Source organism: Callorhinchus milii, unplaced genomic scaffold (assembly GCF_018977255.1).
Source record: "Callorhinchus milii isolate IMCB2004 unplaced genomic scaffold, IMCB_Cmil_1.0 Scaffold16, whole genome shotgun sequence".
NCBI classification, from domain to species: Eukaryota; Metazoa; Chordata; class Chondrichthyes; order Chimaeriformes; family Callorhinchidae; genus Callorhinchus; species Callorhinchus milii.
The window spans coordinates 7386176-7410417 of record NW_024704757.1 but is presented as its reverse complement, the minus strand read 5'-3'; the positions used below and the strand labels follow the sequence as shown (position 1 = coordinate 7410417).

At 47.3% G+C, this 24242-nt stretch overlaps 3 protein-coding genes across 5 annotated transcripts in view; 2 read left to right on the top strand and 1 right to left on the bottom strand.

Annotated features, from left to right (window-relative positions):
* The first annotated feature begins 655 nt into the window (after nt 1–655).
* Nucleotides 656–3570, top strand: cunh16orf91 (chromosome unknown C16orf91 homolog). The gene is made up of 2 exons (XM_042341111.1): nt 656–834; nt 1662–3570. The coding sequence occupies exons 1-2, from the start codon at nt 707–709 to the stop codon at nt 2008–2010; spliced, it is 477 nt and encodes a 158-aa protein (XP_042197045.1). The 5' UTR covers nt 656–706; the 3' UTR covers nt 2011–3570.
* A 680-nt stretch (nt 3571–4250) lies between these two features.
* h3f3d (H3 histone, family 3D) lies at nt 4251–7790 on the bottom strand. Its single transcript, NM_001292441.1, is given in 4 exon segments — nt 4251–4808; nt 5535–5688; nt 5957–6097; nt 7689–7790. Coding segments are annotated over 3 exon segments (411 nt in total). The 5' UTR covers nt 6085–6097; nt 7689–7790; the 3' UTR covers nt 4251–4679.
* An 8172-nt stretch (nt 7791–15962) lies between these two features.
* unkl (unk like zinc finger) overlaps nt 15963–24242 on the top strand; it is a 50395-nt gene continuing 42115 nt past the window's right edge. For all 3 annotated transcript variants that reach the window (XM_007911278.2, XM_007911276.2, XM_042341110.1), the window contains exons 1-2: nt 15963–16027; nt 16341–16550. In XM_007911278.2, the coding sequence (XP_007909469.1) occupies nt 15963–16027; nt 16341–16550 (275 nt within the window). The remainder of the gene's footprint in view (nt 16028–16340; nt 16551–24242) is intronic.

The following is a 24242-nucleotide window of genomic DNA, read 5'->3' as shown; positions in this document are numbered from 1 at the left end:
AGTCCTGTAGCTCAGGGGTTAGAGCACTCGCTTTGCAAGTGAGAGACCTGAGTTCAATTCCAGGCAGAGGGCGAAACCTCGGACAAGTTTCCTTACTCCACACAGAGCCTAATAATAATCCCTCCAAAAAAAACCAAAACAATAATAAATTGGTCATTTTCAATCAACGACTGTTTGTGGGACATTGCTGTGTGCAATTGGCCGCCGCGTTCACCCACAAATATACAGTCAATTCACTTTACAGTGTGTTCTGTGAAGCGCTTTGGGACGTCCTCCCGACGTGAAAAGCGCTATATCAAATGCAAGGATTATTAGTATTAGTATTACCTGCCCCCCCCCCCACTATATATTTATATGTAAATATAAATAAATATATTTATTATTTATTGTAAATAATAAGTATATTTGTGGTGTTGGGTGGGTGGGGAGCAGTTCTCCATTAATTGGCCTCATTCTTCAATTAGCTTCACTGTTGGGCATAAAATTACGTGTCACCGGGAGCCAAAGGCAACCGTACATACTCCCCGTGACATGACACCCGACGGCGGGGGGGGGGAGGAATTGCGTGGCGAACAGCGAGCGGGAGCTGTTAATGCGGCGCTGGCGGCTGCGAGGCCGGAACCTCCGCGCGGCGCTGTGTGCGGCGCCGGGGAGCGCGGGGGCGGACGGACCAACCAACCAACCACTCGGTGAGGGAGGAGCGGCCATGGTGGGCGCCGGTGCCGCGCGGCTTCTCGGGGCCTCGCTACGCCAGGCCAGGCCTCTCTGCCAGGCGGTGGTCGGCGGCGGACCGGCGAGGTTGAGGGGTGCGCGGCGGCTGGAGAATAACTGGAGGTCAGTGGCGGGGCCCGAGGCCTGGGGGCCTGGGGCTGTGCTGAGGTTCGGGCTGGGCTGCCTCTGGGGTGGGGGTGGGGGTCGGGGTTAGGGGTTGGGGTGGGGTCGGGGTTAGGGGTTAGGGGTTGGAGATGGGGGTTAGGGGTTGGGGGGGTTGGGGTTTGAGGGGATATGGATCTCTTTGTTCTCGACGTTTGCGAGTCACAGACCCGCCCTTGAGCCCATGACCTTGGGGGGGGGTCCAAGTGCAGATAAAAAACATCCCTCAGAACCCGGAATGGATCGTCGTTTGATATGTTTTCTTGTGTTGGAACTCAATGGGGTGTTCAGTATCGTCAGTTGTTGGGGTTGGGGTTGGGGGTACGAGGCTGTTGGTTGGTGTGAGAACCTTCTTGCCAATAGCTCGCGTGTGTAGTAACTGTATTTTGTAGGCAAACGCAGCAGTCAATGTGTGCACTGCAGTGCCCCACAAATAGCTGCAAATGTAATCGTTAGCTTATCTGGAGGATTGTGGAACACCAGGAGGAACACCCTTCTCTTCTCCACTGGTGACCTGGGATCTTTAAGGTCCATCCGAACTGGCCGACCAGACCTTGTTTATACATCTCAATGAAGTGCTCTTCCCTACCCCCACCAGATGTGAGTGTTACTGAGTGAGCCGCTAGTCTCCCTGACTTTTGGCTCCAATAATAAGAATTTTGCATTTGATATGGTTTGTCATCATGTCGTTGAGATGTCTCAAAGCGCTGCACAGGACATACTGTAATGTGGATTAACTGTGTGTTTTGTGGATGAAACGCATTGTGGGTTTTGTATTATTTCTGTAGGTCCAATACAGCTTTCCTCTCGCCCACTGTGGCAAGGGACATGTCCCTGGGCACATCTCCGTCCAAGGACAGCCACAGTGCACCCGAGCCGATCAAGTTTTCCAGTAGCAAAGCAAGCCACCGTAATTGGACAGTGGACAGATCCATGGGCAGTAGATTCCAGAGGCCCTGGTGGCAGGTTCTCCCCATCAGCCTGTTTGGGATTATATTCTTAACCTGGTGCATCCTGCGGGAAGAGACAAAAATCGACAGAATGCTGGAAAAGGCACTGAAAGACCATCTGCCCGGTTACGAGGATCTGTATGAGGTACCAGAGGAGAGTGAAGATCAGCCTGGTAAAGGAGCATAACCCTGGGGGATATAAAACACGGACCTAGTTTCTATGTCATTGCTGTCTGCAGGAGAATCCAGACATATCCAGTGACCATCAATGAAGTCTGTACACCTCAGAGTGTTTGAATGCCGGCTCTTTACATGAATGTACAATTTGCAAACACTGACTGGCTTGATTGGAGGTGCGTTTTTCATCTGTGACCAGAGAAGAGTGATCCCTCGGCCCTCTCTTTTCCCTTCCTCCGAGTGAAACATTGATGAATAAGGTCATACGTGTAATCTCTTGGTTGATAAATGCTGCGAGAAAGGAAGGGAAGCTTGTGTGCTTGTCCCAATGTCTCACAGGATACTCGTTTCAGCGCTCCAAGACACTACCCTATGTGAAGGCCACGATATAAATACATGTTGTATCTCATGTTACTGAGACGTAAATACGAGAGGCTGTGGATCCCTGCTCTGTTAATCTCAGCTACAGTGGAGTTGGGCTGCAGCTGTGTTCTTGGACTAGCTGGTAAAGAAGTCAACATGATGCTTATAATAATAATGATGATAATTATGATTAGCCCTCCGCCCGTTTCATGTCCCCCGCCTTGCTCACCCCACCATTGGTGGGTGGGCCTTCTGCCACTCTGCCCCCACCCTCTGGAACTCCATCCTGCAGTCCCTCCACCTCGCCCCCTCCCTTGCCTTCTTCAAAACCCATCTCAAGACCCTCCTCTTCGACCGTGCTTTCGGTCACCCTGCTTCCCCACCCCCCGCCGTCCCCAGGTCGGATCCGAAACTCTGACTAGCCAGCAGCTTGGGACATCCTCTCGACGTGAAAGGATGTTGTTGTTGATAATACTTGATGCAGAACCTTTCACATTGGGAGGATATCTCAAAGTGCTTCACAGGGTATGCTTTGAAGTGTAGTGACTGTATTGTAGGAGATTGTGACAGCCAGTTTGCACAGAGCAACCTCTTGCAAACAATTAAGAAGAAAGGCAGATTTTATCAGGATTGTCAGCCAGGACACCGGGAGAGAAACCCTCATCTCTTTTCCAATAGTGCCACGGGATCTTTAATGCCCACCTGAACAGGGCACAGATGGAAGCTCGGTTTAACAGTCTCATTGTCCCTTGTTTGCACAAAGTGAGAAAGGGTTGAATTGTCTCATCGTAATGAAAATGTTGGCAGTTGCGAATGGGGATGTTTAAAAATTTTTATAATAAAATAATTTTAAAGTAAAATAAATTTAAAAAACATCTTTGTGATGAATTGCAAAGATAGTGCGAAGTTTAGATGATTGTGGAGTTCCTCAGTGCATTGTATCAGACCGGGAGTGTTTATCTCTGCGGCTGCCCAGGCAAGCTCTAGCAGCCAACAGGAGGCCATTCAGCCTGTCAAATCTGTGCCACCTTTTCATTGAGAGATCTTTTAATCGCAATGCTCTGCTTATTTTCACAAAGGGAAGAAATAATAATAATCCTTGCATTTGATATAGCGCTTTTCACATCTTCTCGGCGTCTCAAAGCGCTTCACAGAATAGACTGTAAAGTGTTATTAAACATCACTATGGAGCACCCGAACAAATGAATTCTTGTCCTGTAATAATATAATAATCCTTGCATTTGATATAGCGCTTTTTACGTCGGGAGGACGTCCCAAAGCGCTTCACAGAACACTGTAAAGTAAATTGACTGTATATTTGTGGGCGAACGCGGCAGCCAATTGCTCACAGCAATGTCCCACAAACAGTCGTAGATTGAAAATGACCAATTTATTATTGTTTTTGGAGGTATTATTATTAGGCTCTGTGTGGAGTAAGGAAACTTGCCCAAGGTTTCGCCCTGTCTAGAATTGAACTCAGGTCTCTCACTTGCAAAGTGAGTGCTCTAACCACTGAGCTACAGGACTCCTGTACAGGCAAACGCAGCAGCCAATTTGCAGACGATGCAGTGGCTGCACAGTAATGAAGGGGTTTTTTCCCACCCTCATCTTTTAATATACTGCAGTGCCATTTGATCGTTACTGTCCACTTCAACAGGCACCAGGTGGGTCCTTGGCTAAACAAAGTGCCTGGACAACGCTCCCTCCCCCAGCACTGCACCAGAGTGTTGCCCAGTGACCTCAAAGGCCCGATGCGGGGCTCCAACCCACAACTTCCTGACTCAGAGGTGAAAGTGCTGCAACTGAGCCAAGCAGTCCAAACCACCTGACAGTTGCAACAGGCGAGAACAAGGACGAAACAGAAATAAAGAGGCAAGAGACACAGCTGAGGTAGTGGAAAGTTTTATTTACAACCCCCAACCCCAATGAAAGTCACCACAACGCAAAAGGAACACAGTCTACAGCATCTCCTCAAACCCCCCCCCCCCCCACCCACCCCTCCCAGCTGCCCGCATGCAAACTACAGAGTCCGGCCAGTTACAAGTGAAGGGAGCACGGACTGAAGATAAAAATGTATCCAAACCTGAGCCAAGGTGTTTCAAGGAATGTTTTACAAAATGTTTAGCTACTTCCCACACTGAAAACCACTAACTAACAAAAATACAAAATAAAGCTCTGATCTCCACAAGAAGTCAGTTTGCAGTCGATAAAAACCAAAAAAAGTTGTTTTTGTTTTGTTTAAAAAAAGTTTTGTTTTTAAATGTTTCCAAAATACGTTTAAAGTCTCGAAGTGAATGTCCGCCAGCGAGAGAGACGCTAAGCCCGCTCGCCTCGGATCCGCCGTGCCAGCTGGATGTCTTTGGGCATGATGGTCACTCGCTTGGCGTGGATGGCACACAGGTTGGTGTCCTCAAACAGGCCCACCAGGTAGGCCTCGCTCGCCTCCTGCAGGCAAGAGCATGGTGTTATTGGGCACACGCCCTCACTGACACACTCATACAAACACACACACACACACCAGAGGCAGAGCCCCCTCTGATCTCCAGTCAACCCGGTTGTTACAGAGTTGGGATCACCGTGTGCTCTCATTCAAGTCACACGTCAAATACAAACAGGAACAGAATGTCAGAAAGAGACGCTTTGTTCCAGATCAGAGTAAAAACGTTACACCTGAAGCCGAGTCTCCAGTCAGGAAACAAGGTGGCTCTCAACACCCCACTTTCCAGCAGGGGCAAGAATATGAACAGTCAGGACACCCACCACACACCAGGGGAGACACACAGGACTCCACACCTAAAATAGCACTGAACTGGACAGCCCTAACGTGTCTCTCCAATGGGGGTTCCATTTTTCATCACTGTTCCACCTGCTTCCCCTGTACTGAAGTGCAGAGAATATGTGGACAGATGGACTCAGCTGTGACGGGCTCAAGACATTGCGCCACATACAAACCGTCACACAAGAGTGAGACATCCAGCTTTAGCTTTTTCACAACGTTCCATATAAGGCGCTATCTGGGGGCAGAACAAGTGGTGGGGGGGGAAGGGGGAGAAATGTAGGAAGCACAGTCCCACAAGGCTGTAGAGGCGGAATGAATTGGGAGGTTTAACGGGGATCGTTCAGAATGTAGGGGATGTGGAACATGAACAGGCCGAGCGGTAGCTTGTTTACCTGTAAAGCGCCGATGGCAGCGCTCTGAAACCGCAGGTCGGTTTTGAAGTCCTGGGCGATCTCCCTGACCAGGCGCTGGAAGGGCAGCTTACGGATCAGCAGTTCAGTCGACTTCTGGTACCGACGGATCTCCCGGAGGGCAACAGTCCCGGGCCTGTGGCACGATACAAAACATCCATCCAGTTATTGCTTCGCCCAGCTCGCTGATAGTACAACAACTCACAACTGCAAGCGAACCCTCTCAAAAGCAAACAGCTGATTTATTCTCTGAATACATCAAGCAGACGCCATGGCAACTGCACACTGGCTCAGAAACAGCAAAAGGCAACTGATCTGGCCATAGACCCCCATCCCCTTGATTGAAAAGAGCAGCCAGTGGTGTGTACACTAAATACAGCCTCCCCACCCATCGAGATGCTCACCTGTAACGATGGGGCTTCTTCACGCCTCCCGTGGACGGAGCGCTCTTCCTGGCCGCTTTGGTGGCCAGCTGCTTCCTTGGCGCTTTGCCACCAGTGGACTTGCGAGCAGTCTGCTTGGTACGAGCCATTTCAAATCAGGGGCTGCAGCGCACAGACAACACAGTCAGAACAGTTTGTTACACGAAAAGGGACAGCCGCGGGTGGGGGAGGGGGGGGGGTATAATAGTGTCTGTGTGGTGGTGTGTGTGTAGTGTATGTGTAATATTTGAAATGGAAAGAGGGAGGAACAGCCAGTGACTGACAAAGTGCGCTGGGCTTTGCTGCAGTCCACATGGGGAGGCAGCAGCAGCACTGAAGGTGGTGATTCTGAGTCAAGAGACAAAGAGACAAACTGCGGGGACACAACACAGTCAGACTCCCTGCAATGAGAACAGCATCGGTCACTCCAGACTCGTCCTGTCCTCAACCCACCCTCCACCGCCCACACAATCAACACACGACCCCTCATCATGTACACATGCAACCCCCCCCCCCACCATCAACACACTGCACCCACACACCCACCAACAACACATCCAGCCCCCCCCTCCCCCACCACACATCAACACATGCACCCTTCCCCCTACCATCAAAACACGCACACATCCCCACCAACACATGCACCCCACCAACAACACATCCCCAACCCCCCCCCCCCAACAACACCCGATCAACACACACATACACACCCCCATCAACAACACACGCAGTCCCACCCCCACACACACCATCAACAACATATACTCCCCCACCATCAACAACTCAACACACCCATCAATCATCAACATACGTGTCCCCCCTCCCCAAATCAACACCACCATCAACACACACACACACACACACGGGGGGGGAGGGGGGGGGTTGCTCCAGGTGTTGAGTGAGGCGCGCGCTTTTCTCCCCCCCTCATTCACAAAAAACAGTGCAGTGTAAGTAAGCAGCACCGAGTAGCGTGTGAGCGACAGCGGCCACGGCCAATCGACGATCGAGCCCGGGCGCCGCGACCAATGGGAGCGCAGCTTGGGGGCGGGAGCTCGGAGCAGCAGCCTCTCCAATGCTCACAGTGAAATGGCGGCTCCAGAGACACAGAGGGATCAGCCCCACAACAGCCTGCGCCGAAAAACAACCTCAAACGCCGATAATGTCGCCTTAAGCCACCTTAGACCCACAGATTTTTTTTTCCCGCCAGCCAAGCCCGCTTCTCCCTCCCAAATTAAACCCAATCGTGGTCCGGTTTAGCGGCTCAGACAGAGGAAGAGGAACAGGCGAGAGAGAGAGAGAAACCCCGACGTCTCTCTCCAACTCTCTCTCCTCCATTTCTAAAACAACCCGATCACTTTGCAACGGCAGAAAAGCTTCCCTCCCCCCCCCACCCACCACCAAAAAAAACATCTGAACTTCCAATCTTCACTTCCACTTATTTTTCTCCCCTTTTTCCCTTCCTTCCCCCTTTCTCTCCGATCGCCTCTGTCCCTCGCACACAGGCGGAGAGAGGCGGACAAAAAAAAAATCCCCACCCGCCTTTTTTTTATTTCCACCATTACACAACCAGAGAAACACACGTCGTTTTCTTTTTTTTCCCCCCCCCCCCCCAAAAAAAAAAAAAGCCGCGCGGATCAAACCTCGCGGGGAAGGGGGGGGAAGGGATCAAATAGATTATAAAAATACAGTTTAAAAAAAAATCTTAAAACAATACCCGGCGTTGACAGGAGTCTCCCAAGTTGAGTGTTCAGCAGCAGCAGCAGCTCCTCTCTCTCTCTCTCTCTCTGTGTGAGATCAGCCCGAGCAGCAACAACAACAACAACAAAGGCGCTGGAGCCGCGCCTTATACCGTGACGTCACTCCAGGGTCAACGTTCCACAAGCACCTGTCCTTGAAGCCCATTGGCTGCCCGCGGTGTAGCAGTTGTAGTATGCTAATGAGCCGGCCGCCTCCGCCAATCACACGCCGCCTCCCCGCTCGCCGATTGTTGTGGCCATTGATAACCGTTGCGACACACCCACCGTGACTCACACTCACCCACACACACACCCACCGTGACTCACACTCACCCACACACACACACACCGTGACTCACACTCACTCACCCACACACTCACCGTGACTCACACTCACTCACCCACACACACACCCACCGTGACTCACACTCACCCACACACACACTCACCGTGACTCACACTCACCCACACACACACACTCACCGTGACTCACACTCACTCACTCACCCACACACTCACCGTGACTCACACTCACTCACCCCACACACACCCACCGTGACTCACACTCACCCACACACACACTCACTCACCGTGACTCACACTCACCCACACACACACTCACCGTGACTCACACTCACTCACTCACCCACACACTCACCGTGACTCACACTCACCCCCACACACACACACTCACCGTGACTCACACTCACCCACACACACCCACCGTGACTCACACTCACCCACACACACACTCACCGTGACTCACACTCACTCACTCACCCACACACACACTCACCGTGACTCACACTCACCCCCACACACACACTCACCGTGACTCACACACTCACCGTGACTCACACACACTCACCGTGACTCACACTCACCCACACACACCGTGACTCACACTCACCCACACCCACCGTGACTCACACTCACCCACACACACACTCACCGTGACTCACACTCACCCACACACACACTCACCGTGACTCACACTCACCCACACACACACACCCACCGTGACTCACACTCACCCACACACACACTCACCGTGACTCACACTCACCCACACACACACTCACCGTGACTCACACTCACCCACACACACACTCACCGTGACTCACACTCACCCACACACACACTCACCGTGACTCACACTCACTCACCCACACACACACTCACCGTGACTCACACTCACCCACACACACACACTCACCGTGACTCACACTCACCCACACACACACACACTCACCGTGACTCACACTCACCCACACACACACTCACCGTGACTCACACTCACCCACACACACACTCACCGTGACTCACACTCACCCCCACACACACACTCACCGTGACTCACACTCACCCACACACACACTCACCGTGACTCACACTCACCCACACACACACCCACCGTGACTCACTCACCGTGACTCACACTCACCCACACACACACCCATCGTGACTCACACTCACCCACACACACACTCACCCACACACACACACACCTTGACTCACACTCACCCACACACACACCCACCGTGACTCACACTCACCCACACACACACTCACCGTGACTCACACTCACCCACACACACACTCACCGTGACTCACACTCACCCACACACACTCACCCACACACACACCCACCGTGACTCACACTCACCCACACACACACCCACCGTGACTCACACTCACCCACACACACTCACCGTGACTCACACTCACCCACACACACACTCACCGTGACTCACACTCACCCACACACACTCACCGTGACTCACACTCACCCACACACACACTCACCGTGACTCACACTCACCCACACACACTCACCGTGACTCACACTCACCCACTCACACCCACTGTGACTCACACTCACCCACACACTCACTCACTCACACCCACCCACCGTGACTCACTCACCCACACACACACTCACTCACACCCACCGTGACTCACACTCACCCACACACTCACACCCACCGTGACTCACATTCACACACTCACTCACTCACACCCACCGTGACTCACACTCACCCACACACTCACTCACTCACACCCACCGTGACTCACACTCACACACTCACTCACACCCACCGTGACTCACACTCACCCACACACTCACTCACACCCACCGTGACTCACTCACCCACACTCACTCACTCACACCCACAGTGACTCACACTCAGTCACACCCACCGTGACTCACACTCACCCACACACTCACTCACTCGCACCCACCGTGACTCACACTCACACCCACCGTGACTCACACTCACCCACACACTCACTCACATCCACCGTGACTCACACTCACCCACACACTCACTCACACCCACCGTGACTCACACTCACCCACACACTCACACCCACCGCAACTCACCGACACATTCACACCCACCACGAATAACGCCAACCGTGACTCACACTCACTGACACACTCACACACACCACAATCCACACTCACCGACACACGTACCGTGACTCACGTTCACCAACACACTCACACCCACCGCGACTCACGTCCACCGACACACACCCACCGCAACTCACACTCACCGACACACTCATCAAGACTCACACCAACCGTGATTCACATTCACTGACACACTCACACCCACCGCAATCCACACTCACTGACACTCACCGACACACTCACACCCACTGCGACTCACACTCACCGTGATTCATGTTCACCGATACACTCACACCTACCGTGACTTGCACTCACCGACACTCACACCCACCGCGACTCACACCCACTGACACACTCACACCCACAGTGACTCACACTCACCGACACACCAACCGTGACTCATATTCACCCACACATTCACACCCAGTGACTCACACTCACGTGACTCACACTCATTGACACACACGCACAGTTACACTCCCATACTGACACACTCCTTCACTCACGAACGCCTTCACTGATGAACTCACACTCACTCCTTCAGTGACACACACACAGGCTCACACACTTAATTTCCTGTTTCAATAAAGTTCATACAAACAATAAAGTTCAAAACAAAGGGTTTTCCCGACTTTTATTTTTATAACAAACTAATCGTCACATTTAATACAGCGGCTTCCACGTCAGGAGGACGTCTCAAAGCGCTTGGCAGGATTTTATTATAAAGTGTAGTGACTGAGCAGGTTGTTGGCGAACGTGAAAGACGTGATGTCAATGCAAATTGTTATTTATTATTCCCAGGGTCGCACGTCTCGCAATTCACCTCTTTTATTGAAGAAGCGAGCATATGGGGGAGGAGGGAGGGGAGAAAAGGGATGCATTTAGCACCCACGCAGTCGGAAGCAGATCCCGCTGTCAGTTTAAGAAGCTGCTGAACGGACCAGCTGCTCCGGCCAATACCACCGTTTGTCCAGGTTTTTGTTTGAAACCCCCCCCGGGGGAGGGATGGAGGGGGGAGGGGGAGACCCATTGCTGTCAAGTGATTCATTTTGTAATTCAAATTGGGTTTGAAATTTCCACCCGTTCGTTTCTGATGCATTTCCGTCGCTACACAAGAAGCGTGTTTATTATAGTGCGAGTGAGATTCAGTGGATATGTGTAATGCTGCATGTTCCCCCAAGGCACCTCCACCCCCTCCCTCCCTCCTTCCCTCTAATTCCCTCCTTCTCTCCTGCCCCGAGCTGTTTCTGCCCACTGTCAAGCCGATTTCGGGCTGCACTGACACCTACTATGTGATTATCAGGTGAAATACATAACAGTGAGCAGCTCTGAGTGTGAACTCGTGAGTGAGGTACAGCGACTCGCGGGTTCTAAACAAAAATAAAGCGCCGGTCAGCAAGAGGCGGGTGAGGTGGTAACGTGTGTTTTCTGACAGATCAGGAGTGAAGCCGGAGCTCACTGAGACGCAATATTAATCAGTGGAGAATCGACAAGGCGGGAACAAGGGAACAAGACCAGATCTGATTGAAAGCCGAGTGTTTGTTTCTGGGGCCTGGCGCCCACTTCACAGCCAGCAACTTCCTGAAAGATCTTTCATAACAATACACGTCACCTTATTGTAAAGCATCTCAGTGACCAAGAGAACGAATTCACCAGCAGCCACATTCTTACACTCTTTTTTTAATATGAAGCCCACAGTTTAACCAGCAGTAAGAACCCGATTTTTGGTCGATTTGACGGATCGCTTTCCGGGAGTAATAATCCCTCCAAAAATCTATAATCATTTTATCGCTCAATCCACAACTGTTTGTGGGCCACAGTTGTGCAGCAACAACTTGCATTTGTATCGCGGCCCTCACTCGGGAGAGCGTCCCAGAGCGCTTGACACTGCTGGAGCACGACTCCGAGCTGGAGGAAGGTGATCATAGGCACAATCAAATAGGAAGGTCTTCAGGGGCGACCTGAAGATGAGGAAGGTAGAGGCAAGGTGGAGGGAGAAAGGAAGAACATTCCAGAGATTTGGGGCATAGGGGCTGAAAGTGATGATGGAACAGAAGGCACGAGGCAAGTCGAGTGGAGGCAGCGGGTTGTGGGTTGGTGGGTAAGTAGGTTGGAGAGGTAGGGAGGTGCCAGGGCATGAAGGGATTTGAAAATGAGTATTAGAATTTTGAAATCACCCCATTCGGTGATGGGGAGCCAGTGGAGTTTGGTTAAACTGATGTGATGGGGGGGGACGGAGTTTAGTTCAGTTGAGTATGTGGAAGGCGGAGTGCTGGTTCAGCTGGATCCTGTGCTGGGGAGACTGGAAAAGAGGGCATTTGAGAAGTCTAGTCGGGAGGTGATGAATGACGACTGTGTCCAGGGTAAGGTACGGTCAGAGGCAGGCAATGTGGTGGAGGTGGAAGAAGGTGGTCCTGGTCAGGGACCAGATGTGCGGAAGGAAGGACAGCTGTGGCTTGAACCTAACGCCTAGGTTGCGCATTGATTTGGTAAATCTGAGGGATCGGCTGGGGAGATTGAGGAGGTGAGAGCCATAGGACAGAAGAAGTTGATGGGAGCCAATGAGTATTGTTGTGCACAATTGGCTGCTACATTTCACCCACAAAATACAGTCACTACAGTATATATCCTGTGAAACACAAGACATCTCAACAATGTGATAAGGTGTTATATCAAATGCAAGGATTATTATAATAATCATAATCCTAGCATTTGATATAGCGCCTTATCACGTCATTGAGACATCTTAAAGCGCTTCACGGGATAAACTGTAAATTTTGTGGCCAAAACGTGCAGCCAATTTTAATAATAATAATCCTTGCATTTGATACAGCACTTTTCACATCTTCTAGACATCTCAAAGTGCTTCACAGAATAGACCGTAAAGTGAATTGACTGTATATTTGTGGACGAAATGCAGCAGTCAATTGTGCACAGCAGTATCTCAAAAACAGTTGTAGATTGAAATAACCAATTTATTATTATTTTTTTTGAGGGATTATTATCAGGCTTGTGGAGGAAGGAAACTTGCCCAAGGTTTCACCCTACCGGGAATCAAACTCAAATCTCTCACTTGCAAAGCGAGTTCTCTAACCACTGAGCTACAGGACTTTTTTTATTATATTATAGTGACCAAATGCTTAATAGTGAGATTCCATTGTGTAGAGTTAAAGAGGGAATCAGTACTGATTTACTGTTTGTTAAGGGATGGGGCAGGGGAAAATTGGTCCATCCACAGAATCACTGAAAGAGGGAGAGATTTGCTGGAGAGAAGCTACATACATACAGTAGCTGTTTTGTCTCTAATGTTGGGCCTGTGCTTACTGTAGATATGGTCATCCTGGGAAAGATGACCAAAAAACAGCAATACATTTTTAGCTCATTGGACTCCAGCAGTACCCTAATGCATACTCTTGGGTCCCCAAGCCTTGCCTCTTGCCAACCTGCGCCTGATACTCTGTGGAATTAGTTAAGCAGGATGCATCCCTCAAGGGAGAGTGCGCGCATTCCATTCCAACAATCTATTGTGAGTTTCCACGTGTACATGGGATGCGTGGAATTCTCAGTTTGGTTTGGATACTCTTAAGCACGGTGATGGGTTTCCGCATGTGGCTGACCCCCCAAACATTCTCCCAATGTCCTGGCAAACTATTCTCCTGATTCATCAGGCATTCCACCTTAGGCAAGTTTCCTTATTCCACACGCCTGTTTACCTAGCAGTAAGTAGGAACCCGGTTGATTGGCAGATTGCTTTTCCGGGGGTAATAATCCCTTCAAAAAAAATTGGTCACTCAATTCACAACTGTTTGTGGGACACTGCTGTATGCAATTGGCTCCCGCGTTTTTCCCACAAAATATACGGTCAATCCACTTTACAATACATTCTGTAAAGCGTTTTTGAGACGTCTAGAAGACGTGAAAAGTGCTATATCAAATGCAAGGATTATTATTATATTATTATGATATGGTGGGATTTTGCTGTGTCCAACATCGCTGCCGTGTTTGCCACAAAAACAGCTAACAACTTGACGATAATTAGTGTCAAGTGCTTTTGAGATGTTTCAAATGTGATAAGACTCGGAAATACGAATTCTTCTTTCTATTCTGTTTGTTGATGCTGTTGTTGTATTCTGTTTGTGGCCACACGGTGGCAATCGGATGCCTCGAGGTGTTAGTACACACTAGAAGCCACCAGAGGGCACCATCAGCTGATGTCCTGGTGACAGAGGCCGGCACTGCAGGCGGGAGAAAGGGGAGAATATGGAGGGGAGAATATGGAAGGGGTGGAAACGACCAAAAGATTAAAATTAAATACATTTGGAGTCCTGTAGCTCAGTGGTTAGAACACTCACCTTGCAAGCGAGAGATCTGGGTTCGATTCCTTGCAGGGCGAAACCTTGGGCAAGTTTCCTTATTCCACACACCCAATAATAATCCTTCAAGGAAAAAAAACACTAATAAATTGGTCACTTCAATCCACTGTTTGTGGGGACACTGCTGTACGCAATTGGCCGCCACGTTTCGCCCACAAATATACAGTCAATTCACTTTACAGTATATTCTGTGAAGCGCTTTAAGACATCTAGAAGACTTGAAAAGCGCTGTATCAAATGCAAGGATTATTATTTATTTATATAACATGAAATATTCATTTTTATTTCTCAGAAAAAGTGCAGAGTGGCATCGACATGTTATGGCAAGTTTGAGCCACCAGAGGCACACAGATGAGGCACAGTTGAGGGAGCGACAACAACAAAATTACATTTGTATCGCGCCTTTCATGTCGGGAGGATGTCCCAAGGCACTGGAGAGTCAGTGTTTTGGCAGTTGCTTATAGAGTGATTTGGCAATGTATCTTGTCAAAACATCACAAAGTGCTTCACAGGAATTTAACTGTGTAGTGACTGCATTTTTTTTACCTCATGGCTTTATGAGGGGCAGTGCTGTGTGCAAATTGGCAGCTGTGTTCATCTATAAAGGTACCAGCTACTTCAATTGACAGTAATTCCCGTGAAGCGCTTTGATACGTGCCCCTGACATGAAGGGGCATCAAATCCAAGAATCACTATTATTTTATTTTGTCGGCTCAGCCAATTTGAGCGCAGCAACGGCCCACAAAGAGCCACGAAGCAAGTGACCGACGTACCTGCGCATCGTGAGAAACTTCTCTTTTTGAACAATGTCACGGGATCTTTGAGTTCCACCTGAACAGCAGATGGGGACCTTGTTCTAACTTCTTATCCAAAGGGCGGAACTTCCGACAATGCAGCGCTACACCCAGCACTACCCTGGAGTATCAGATTAGATGGCAAACTCAAGTCCGACATGGGGGGGGGGTGGTGTGGGGGGCTTGAACCCACCGCCCAAGAAGCGAGAATGCTCCCCACTGAAGCAATCTGACATCAGACAGCTTCAATGGAGGAACCGGCGCCAATCACGTTTGGCCAAACAATCTCCTTCGGCGGTGTTTTAAATGTAAATAAATCTTCCTTGGGAGGGAGGGAGGGAGGGAGGGCGCTGTATAAATGCAAGTTGTTGTTGTTGTTGTTGGATGCACTGTCTGTGTAGGTGTCGCTTTAAGGGTAGGCCTGGCTTCCCGCGCACGCGCAGTCCACCCCGAACCCACTTGCTCAGCGCTCCCCTTTTCCGCGCAGGCGCAGAGGTCCCTCCCCCGCCTCTTCCACCCCCCCTCCCCTCCGCGCAGGCGCGGTCACCCCTTCATCCTCCACTCCTCCCCCCCCCACCCTCCCTCGGCGCAGGCGCAGTCACCCACTCCTTCTCGCGCCCCCCCCCTTCACTTCGCGCAGGCGCAGTTCATTGTTTTGACTAAAAAATGCCGTCGGTTTCGAAAGCGGCGACTGGCGCTTCTCCTCAGACGGAGAAACCGTCTCACTACACGTAAGTGCCGAGCGCGGCGGCGGGCCCGGGCCCGGCCGGGAGCTCGGGAGTAGCGGCGCCTTCCCGGCGACAGATTAAAAAAGGAAAAGAAAAGGGAGCGGGAAGGAAGGAAGGAGGGGGCTCCGGGGGGGGAGGAGGAGGAGGCGGCGCGTGTGCGGCGGGCGGGTAAAGCCCAGCTCGCGGCAGCTCTTTTACCTCAGGAGCCGCCGAGCCTCTTCCACAGGGCCCGCCTCGGCTCTCCCGCCAGTAAGTCACCGCTATGTGTAATGTGTATTGAGATGTTTTATTGTCGTCCCCTCCTCCTCCCCCGCAGATACCTGAAGGAGTTCCGGACGGAGCAGTGCCCGTTGTTCCTGCAGCACAAGTGCGCGCAGCACAGGCCCTTCACTTGCTTTCATTGGCATTTCCTCAACCAGAGGCGCAGGAGACCCATCAGGAGGCGGGACGGTACCTTCAACTACAGCCCGGACGTTTATTGCACCAAATACGACGAGACGACGGGGATATGTCCGGACGGGGATGAGTAAGTTAGTGGGAAGGTGGGGAGCGATGGGGCATTTTTTTTTTCCTTTCTTCCTCCCTCTCTCTTCCTCTTTCCCCTCCTCCAACATCAGAAAAAAAATTCTCTTGGAGCCAGTGCGAGGAAGAGGAGGAATGGCAGTATTTGCAAAGTGAGCGGGAGATGGAGAGAGAAACATACCCGCCCCCTGCGTGTTGTGTTGTAGTTCAGCTGCTTGTGTATGTGGTGTGTGTGTGTGTGTGTGTGTATCTGGGGCAAGTTCTTAGTGAAGTCGTTGGTTGGCGATATAGAGCCAGCAGTGCAGAAGGCTAGGAATCGGCAGCAGGAATGTTTTATCCCACCCCATCCTCTTTCTCTGTCCGTTTCGGGAGAGGAGGTACTTTTAATTGTTTTGTAAGTCATTGAATCGATAAGAGAATGGACTCGGGTTTGTTGCTCAGTTCTTTGTGGTGGCGACGGAGTTTTCCCCTCAGAACAAATAAAATCGAGGAACCGATCTCAAGATTGCTTCTCTTTGACCGAGCCTTCAGCTCCCCTCTCGACTCTCTTCCCACTCCTCGCTCCCTCCCTTCCCTCCCCTCACCCTGACCATTTCCCCCTCCTCGTCCTCGCTCCCTCCCTCCCCTCTCCTCACCCTGACCATTTCCCCCCTCCTCGCTCCCTCCCTTCCCTCACCCTGACCATTTCCCCACTGCTCGGGTCATGACCCAACTGTGCAGCGCCTTGGGACGTCCTCCTGACGTGAAAGGCGCTCTATAAATGGAATCTTGTTGTTGTTGTTGTTTTGCAATACTTTGTAATTAATGGTTTCTTTTGTGTGCGGAAATGCAGATTTACTTTTATAGAATCACCCAGTGATCGCGATGTTGTGAATTTCAGACGTACACAAATACTGCTCGAGTATCTGTGTGGATTAGGAGAAGTTTGTTTGAGGTTTCGGAATTAAAAAAAATTGTTATGCATGTGAAAGTGTTGTTCATGTCTTCAGACTTATCAACTGCAAAATTGAACGCTGATTCCTTGTACCTAGTTTCAGCAATACACTTTTGACGGTTTGTTGGGCAGGTTGCCTCTTACTTTTTAGGGTGACATGTTTTTGATCCATGCTGATCTGAAGCACAGTCTCTGTTCCATTCTCAGACTGTTAACTTAAAAGTGCAATATTCAGTTGGTTTGATTCAACTTGCTTGACTGACATTTTGATCTCTGAGGATATATGTGCAGAATACTTTCTTGTCATAGGCTTGAGATGTTCTTTTTGGTTTAAAAAGTATATAAGTTTAAGCTGTTGAAATGAGCTCCTGCTCCTCAATTGGTATGGTCTATGTGTCTGTTTCTTAGGATCACTTTATTGTATTTTGGAATTAAATGGTTTTTGTGCTTGTTGATTTTAATTTCTCTCCAGAAGTGATTGTGGCAATTTGGCAGCAGAAACAGCAGTGTGGAAACATTACACTGTTATTGATGTGACGTTTTGCATTGTCAAGTCGTCAATTTTAGTAAAAAATCCTTGGTCTTCCTGCTGGTTATTGAGTTTTGAGACCAGAAGCAGCGATGTTTAGTTGCTTTCAAAGTGGAAGTTGCATCTTTCTCTCCCCACCCCCCCCCCCACCCACGAAAGGTATTTTGGGTACTTTACTGAGCTTTAGCAATAGGCTGTAATGTTTCCACTAATTCTGGTACATTTAAGTAGCCAACATGATTTCTTAGAGGATGGAAAGTTTGGGAAAATTTAATTTGTGATTGGTTGCAGCTTCAGTAGTTTTTTCGGTAATATTAGATGGATTTTTCTTGCAGTTTTGGCCAGATCAATCTATTAATTTGAGAAACCGAATATGAAAATGACCAAAAATGATGACATGACTTTCTTTGTAACAAGGTGACATTTTCTCATCAGCATCTTGCAGATTTTCCCACAGAGTAAGGTGGTGTAGATTAACCTCTTACAGTAAATTAAGAAGTGCTAATTTCAAAGAGTTGGTGTAAGTTTAATTGTGTTCCCCAGAGGTCTAGTGAGTTAATGCACTGCCATATACACCAGATGCTTGCAATTCTATTCAGTGCTGAGTTAACTGATTTCAACCAGGCAACAGTTTGGGGGCCTCATGTGGCTTCAGTGCCCCCTGGGCTAGGGAGGAGAAAATTAGCCAGGTTTCTTGCTCTTGATTTCTATTTCTATTGGAAGGCACATGCATCAGTGTGGGCATTGAATGAGGAGGATGTCAGGTTCAGATGTGGTGTCATCATTGTGGTTAAAGTCTACCAACCCCCTGTCGGGGCTCACATATGAATAATGGGCACTGGGTGAGGTATTGTGCTTGTAGGGAGGTCAATGCTTGTACTGTGAGACACTACTCTGCATGAAGGCCGCTATATAAAAGCAAGTTGTTGTTGTGCAATTTTGAAACCTACAAAGAAAATAAAATTGACTTTGGGAGGATAGGAAATTGATGGAGTGAATTGCAACAAGCTGAAATTTCAGCACACAGTTAATAGTAATCATTACATTTGATATAGCACCTTATCATGTCTCAAAGTGCTTCACCAGATTTAACAGAATAGAATTGCAACCTTCTGGTGGCCCCCTAACTGCTGCCTGGTTGAAATCAGTTAACTCGGCACTGAATAGAATTGCAAGCGTCTGGTGTATACGGCAGTGCATTAACTCACTGGGCCTCTGGGGAACACAATTACATTTTTCACAGAAGTTTACTTTACAGTGTAGTGACTATTTGTAGGTGAATGTTCTAACACATCTAACTTTCTTACTTGGTTATACTTTTTTTTAAAAAAGCATTTAATTCACAATAAGGTGCCATATCAAATGCAATTATTATTAAAACCATGGTAAATTTATGTCATTTTGACTGCTGGATACATCAATTTTTTTAATAATTTTATATCTGAGAAGTGGTAATGTACCTGAAGGTTTCCAAGAGTGAAAATGAGAGGTTGATAACTATCAGCACAATTCTTGAGTATAGATTAGTCTTGAAAAATCATTTGCTGGTATTTTGTTCCATGTTTGTGTATCTGTATGTGTGTGTAGCTTTGGTCTTGTTGGTTACTGATACACTTGGATAAAGTGGGGATTCTTAGTCTGGGACAATTTAAGGGTTTTAAAGTCCGTTAAAGCTCCCGTAATTAATGGTGGGTTGGGTCACTGAATGAAAAACTAGATTGAGGTAGAAGCGAGTTGAGTGTTTATCAGTGAAGAGTGTTCAACCTGGATGCCATGGCTACAGATTTATTGTAGAATCTGTTAATGTTGAGAAAGGATAGGATCAGTGCTTTCTATCCCCTCCCATGGATATGCAGTTTATTCAACATATTCAGAATGACCATTTAGTACAGTTCTTTCTGGAAAGGAGGGGGAGAACCAAAACAAATATAATTGGAACAGAAATGGTGAGAGAAATGTTTAACTTTCTTTTCCCCTTTCCCTAAGCTTGTAAATGCTGAAATAAACAAAATCTTTGGCTCTAAAGTTCTTTTATGAGATATCAGTTTGTTCTGTGAGAATGTTGACTGAGGTTTTATGTAACATGACACCAAATATCATTCACTTTAAACCAGGAAGTTTTTCTTGGAAGCGTGATGTAAATCTAAAAGAAAACTTGGAATGTTACATTTTTTTCACTAGCTGATGTTGGAATGTGTTGTGCACTGGTGTTGATTATAACTTTGATATTGAAGCATAATGTTAATTTTTTAACTTCCAGCCCTCTCTCTAAAAGCCACTGTTGAAATATTTACTGCTTTATTCACAGAACAATAATAAAAGATTAATTTTAAGATTTTATCATCTTTCTCTAGCAATTTTATTATGTGGCCTTTAATTGCTTTTCCTGTCTAGTGTTGTAAAGTCAGAAATTATTCTATCTTCTTTAAGGGGGGGGAGGAATGCAGAAAAATCTCCCTTAGAAGCTGGCTGCAGAGTATAAAAGTGTTGTCATAATTTGTCCTCTGGTATCTTTTAAAATCAGGTGGAAATGAGACCTATTCCAACTTGCAGCTCATTTTCACGATGGTTGATCCTCGTGGATTGTAGTGGAATACATTTATTTAGATTTTACTGAATGTTTTATCTTCTACTGAACAGTAGAACCGGAGGACACGGCCTGCAATTGAAGGGGGTAAATTAAGAACAAATCTGCGGAAACATTACTTCAGTGAGTAGTAAATTTATGGAACAGGCTCCCTAAGGAGATAGACGGTGGAAGTGTTGTTTGTTTCAAGAACAAATTAGATAGATTTCTGCCAGAAAATAATATCTTAGGATACAGTATATAATTTAGAACATGACTTGTCAAGTGACTGCCAGGATGGTGGAAAGCGAACTATATGGACCTTGGTCTTCTTTTGTCAGCAATTTTTATGTTCTTATGACTATATTGTGTAGTATTCGGTCTCCTAGATAAGGACCAGTATGTACAAATGAATATGAGGATTGTAAAGATTATTGAGGTTTATGGAATTAAGCCATTTGCCTACAGATACAGTCACTACGCTTTATGGTAAAATCCTGGTGAAGTCCTTTGAGGCATAAGAATTGCTAGACAAAAGAAGACCAGGTTCCATCAGTTTGCAATTTTTTTATTTGTTTTTTTGTAAAAATGCAAGTGCAACTGTACTTATGGCACCCATCCATAATTAACATTTTCATTAGAAAGCTTTTGGATTGTAAAGGATTAATGTCTCAAATGTACTTTTGTATGTCTTAATTTTTTTCCCCTCAAAAGAGTCCTCTACTTCTGGATCACCCTGTAGCAATGTGGACTAATTATGGCCTAATTTAGCTAATTGTGGCATTGCCCGTTTGTTGGGAAGACCTGAATTATGATATAGGTGCATAAAATGTATAGGTAGAAAACCAACACCCAGAGCCTTGGGCAAACATAGCTGAGACTTCAGGTGAGCTTGAGTCAGAATTGTTGTCCAGCCCCTTTTGCTCTGAGGTCCAGAGAAACTTTTAAGTGACTATTGCTCCATTCTATTTCATTGGTTCCCGTTCAGCATTGGTACCAATAAAACTTCAGTCCTGTCAAGTACAAAATCGGAAGAAATATTAAACATCTTCTTTAGGTTGTGTTCCTACATTATGTATATTATATGAATGAGGGAATTTAGTGATTTCTTGCAGCAGGGTGGGAAAATTGATGGCAGGAGGTAACTTTATATAGTTAACCTTAATGGTATTGGAATACGTTAACCATCTGTCTGCCTGACTGAATTCACTTAGCTTAGTTCAGACGAGGACGACAAGGAAAGTGCTGAGTTATAGCAATGTTTCAAAATGCTCCAGATCTCATTGGAAATACTTTGAACAAAAGTTACTTCTCTTGAGGTTTATTTCCCCTTTAAGTAGTTTTTTGGGTACATTCTAAAATTAACCATGATAAGTAAAGATAACAGACAGTAGTTGTTGAGTCGTGTTTACTAGAGAGCTCACATAACGTTTCTATTCATATGAACTATAACAAATTGCCAGAGATTTCATGTAAAAGTTCTTTTCATCACTGATTGGGGAGACTGATGTGTCGGTGTTTCAGTTCTGACTTGAGTGTCAAAGTGTAATGGCTTTAGAGCTCCTGGAATCACTGAGCAGTGGGCTATTATGCTGCAGGATATCTCAGAATCGCTTGAGAAATGGCTTTGGCTACTGGTTCTAAATTCCCTCTTTACATGTAATACTGGTGGAATTTATAGTCCTAGAAGCAAAGTAGAACATGCTCCTGAACATGTGCAGATGTTTCGTAGTTGTGATTTTAATTTTACCCCAATCACTGAGAATCGGATACATGAAGTTTCTTACAGTTGAACGCCCATGTCCTCCCCAGGCTTCCAGTCTCCTACTGAATTGATTTAAGATTCTCACCTTCACTTCCAAAGCCCTTCACGATTTGCACCTTCCTACCAAAGTGATATTCTCCAGTCTCGCACTTCTGCTTGCCGTCTTCACTCGGCAATCTCTGGTTTGCTGAACACCCCTTTGCCCCAACATGGACAGTCAGCCATTATGTGGAGTCCTGAGCTCAGTAGTTAGACCACTTGCAAGTGAGAGGACCTGGGTTCAATTTCGGGGCAGGGCAAAACGTTGGGAAAGTTTCCTTACTCCACACGCCACTGTTTATCTAGCAGTAAGTAGGAACCCGGTTGTTAGTTGATTGGCAGATTGCTTTTCTGGGAATAATAATCCCTCAAGAAAAAAAAGATAATTTGGTCACTTAATCCACAATTGATTGTGGGACAGTGCTGTGCGCAATTGGCTGTCGTGTTCCGCCCACAAATATACAGTCAATTCACTTTTTCTTCTGTGAAATTGTTTGAGATGTCTAGAAGATGTGAAAAGTGGACATATATCAAATGCAAGGATTATTGTTATTTTTGACCATGGTCACCTCCTCCCTAATCAGTATCCAACACCATTTCTGTAAGGTGTTCCAAGATGTTGCTCTGTGTGAAGGTAGCTGCATGAATACAAGTTGTTGTTGCTGTTCGTACAGGCTAACGATGCAAAAGGCTGCATTCGCATGGCCTAGAAAGTTGGCTGACAGCTCGACTCGGTCCACTTCCAGACAGAAATAACATTGACAGCCAGCACAGCACCTCTGGTAGCAGCAGGGTGGAACATCTTTGAAAGTGGAATATTCATCCAAGAAGAACTTGTATTTCCTGTAGATATTTTAGCTGCTGCGAATCTGACCCTGAAGTTGTAAATCTTTTCTAAATTTTCTTTTTTCATTTTTCTGTTGATCAATCTGGAATATTTGGGTATTATGTGCTCTGCTGCACTTGTGTTTTGATCTTACATACTCCACATAATGTTTTTGAAGGATGTCCATTCATTTTTACTACTTCACTTCTTCTTTTCTCTTCTCCCCTACCCCCCCCCCAGTCTGTTTTTAAGTTCACCCCCTCACACCTCTGAAGTCTACCTGATCTTGCCGTTTTCCCAAGTCAGATTTAATGTTGTGCTGTTATCACTACCATCTTGCAGTTCAACTACGCCTGCTCCCTGAATAATATCTTGAGTCACTCTTAAAAAGCCTCCTGTAGAAGAGACAGGCACTCAGCAAGTCAGGAAGCAGCATGGGCTTTTCAGTTGTGTTGATATAGTACATGATGGGCTGGACTTCTCAGTAAACAAAAGTGTTGTGAAAGCTAATGTATGGCTGGTGGAGTAGGCTCGATAAGTAGAGCTACCTCCCCCTCTTATTCATTTCCTTGCAGCTGGATTTAGTTAAGTAATTGGTTAAATACTATGGATGTCGCTGAATTCTGAAGGGGGTGGGGCTAGACCTTAAACAAGTGTTGTGAGTTATTTACTCACCCAGTTTACATTGATGTAATTCGATGTGTAAATGTCAGTGTGTGGTGGATTCTACAAATGCAATCCTGTTTGAAGCCTGTCGCAATGAATTTTATTATATCAAATCTGAAAGGATTAAACCTTAGGACATGTTGTGAATTTTATTCCAAAGCAGCCTTTTCTTTGGATAAAGCCATTTATTTTGTAAGGCAGTTGCCACTTAATGACCTTTTTAAAAATCCGTCGGTACCAAAACTGTTCTTTCTTTCAAAATGCACACATTTGCCTGTTATGATATATATTATATAATATATATTGATGAATCCCTGATATCTTTTAAATAACTGGTTGCTTTCAAGCAAGACTGTTCAATGCTGCTGTTT

Excerpts from the sequence above, each read along its gene's own strand:
- cunh16orf91 (XM_042341111.1), top strand. The coding sequence starts at position 707 with ATGGTGGGCGCCGGTGCCGCGCGGCTTCTCGGGGCCTCGCTACGCCAG. Across the intron at positions 835-1,661 it reads CGGCTGGAGAATAACTGGAG|GTCCAATACAGCTTTCCTCT; the intron begins GTCAGTGGCGGG and ends TTATTTCTGTAG.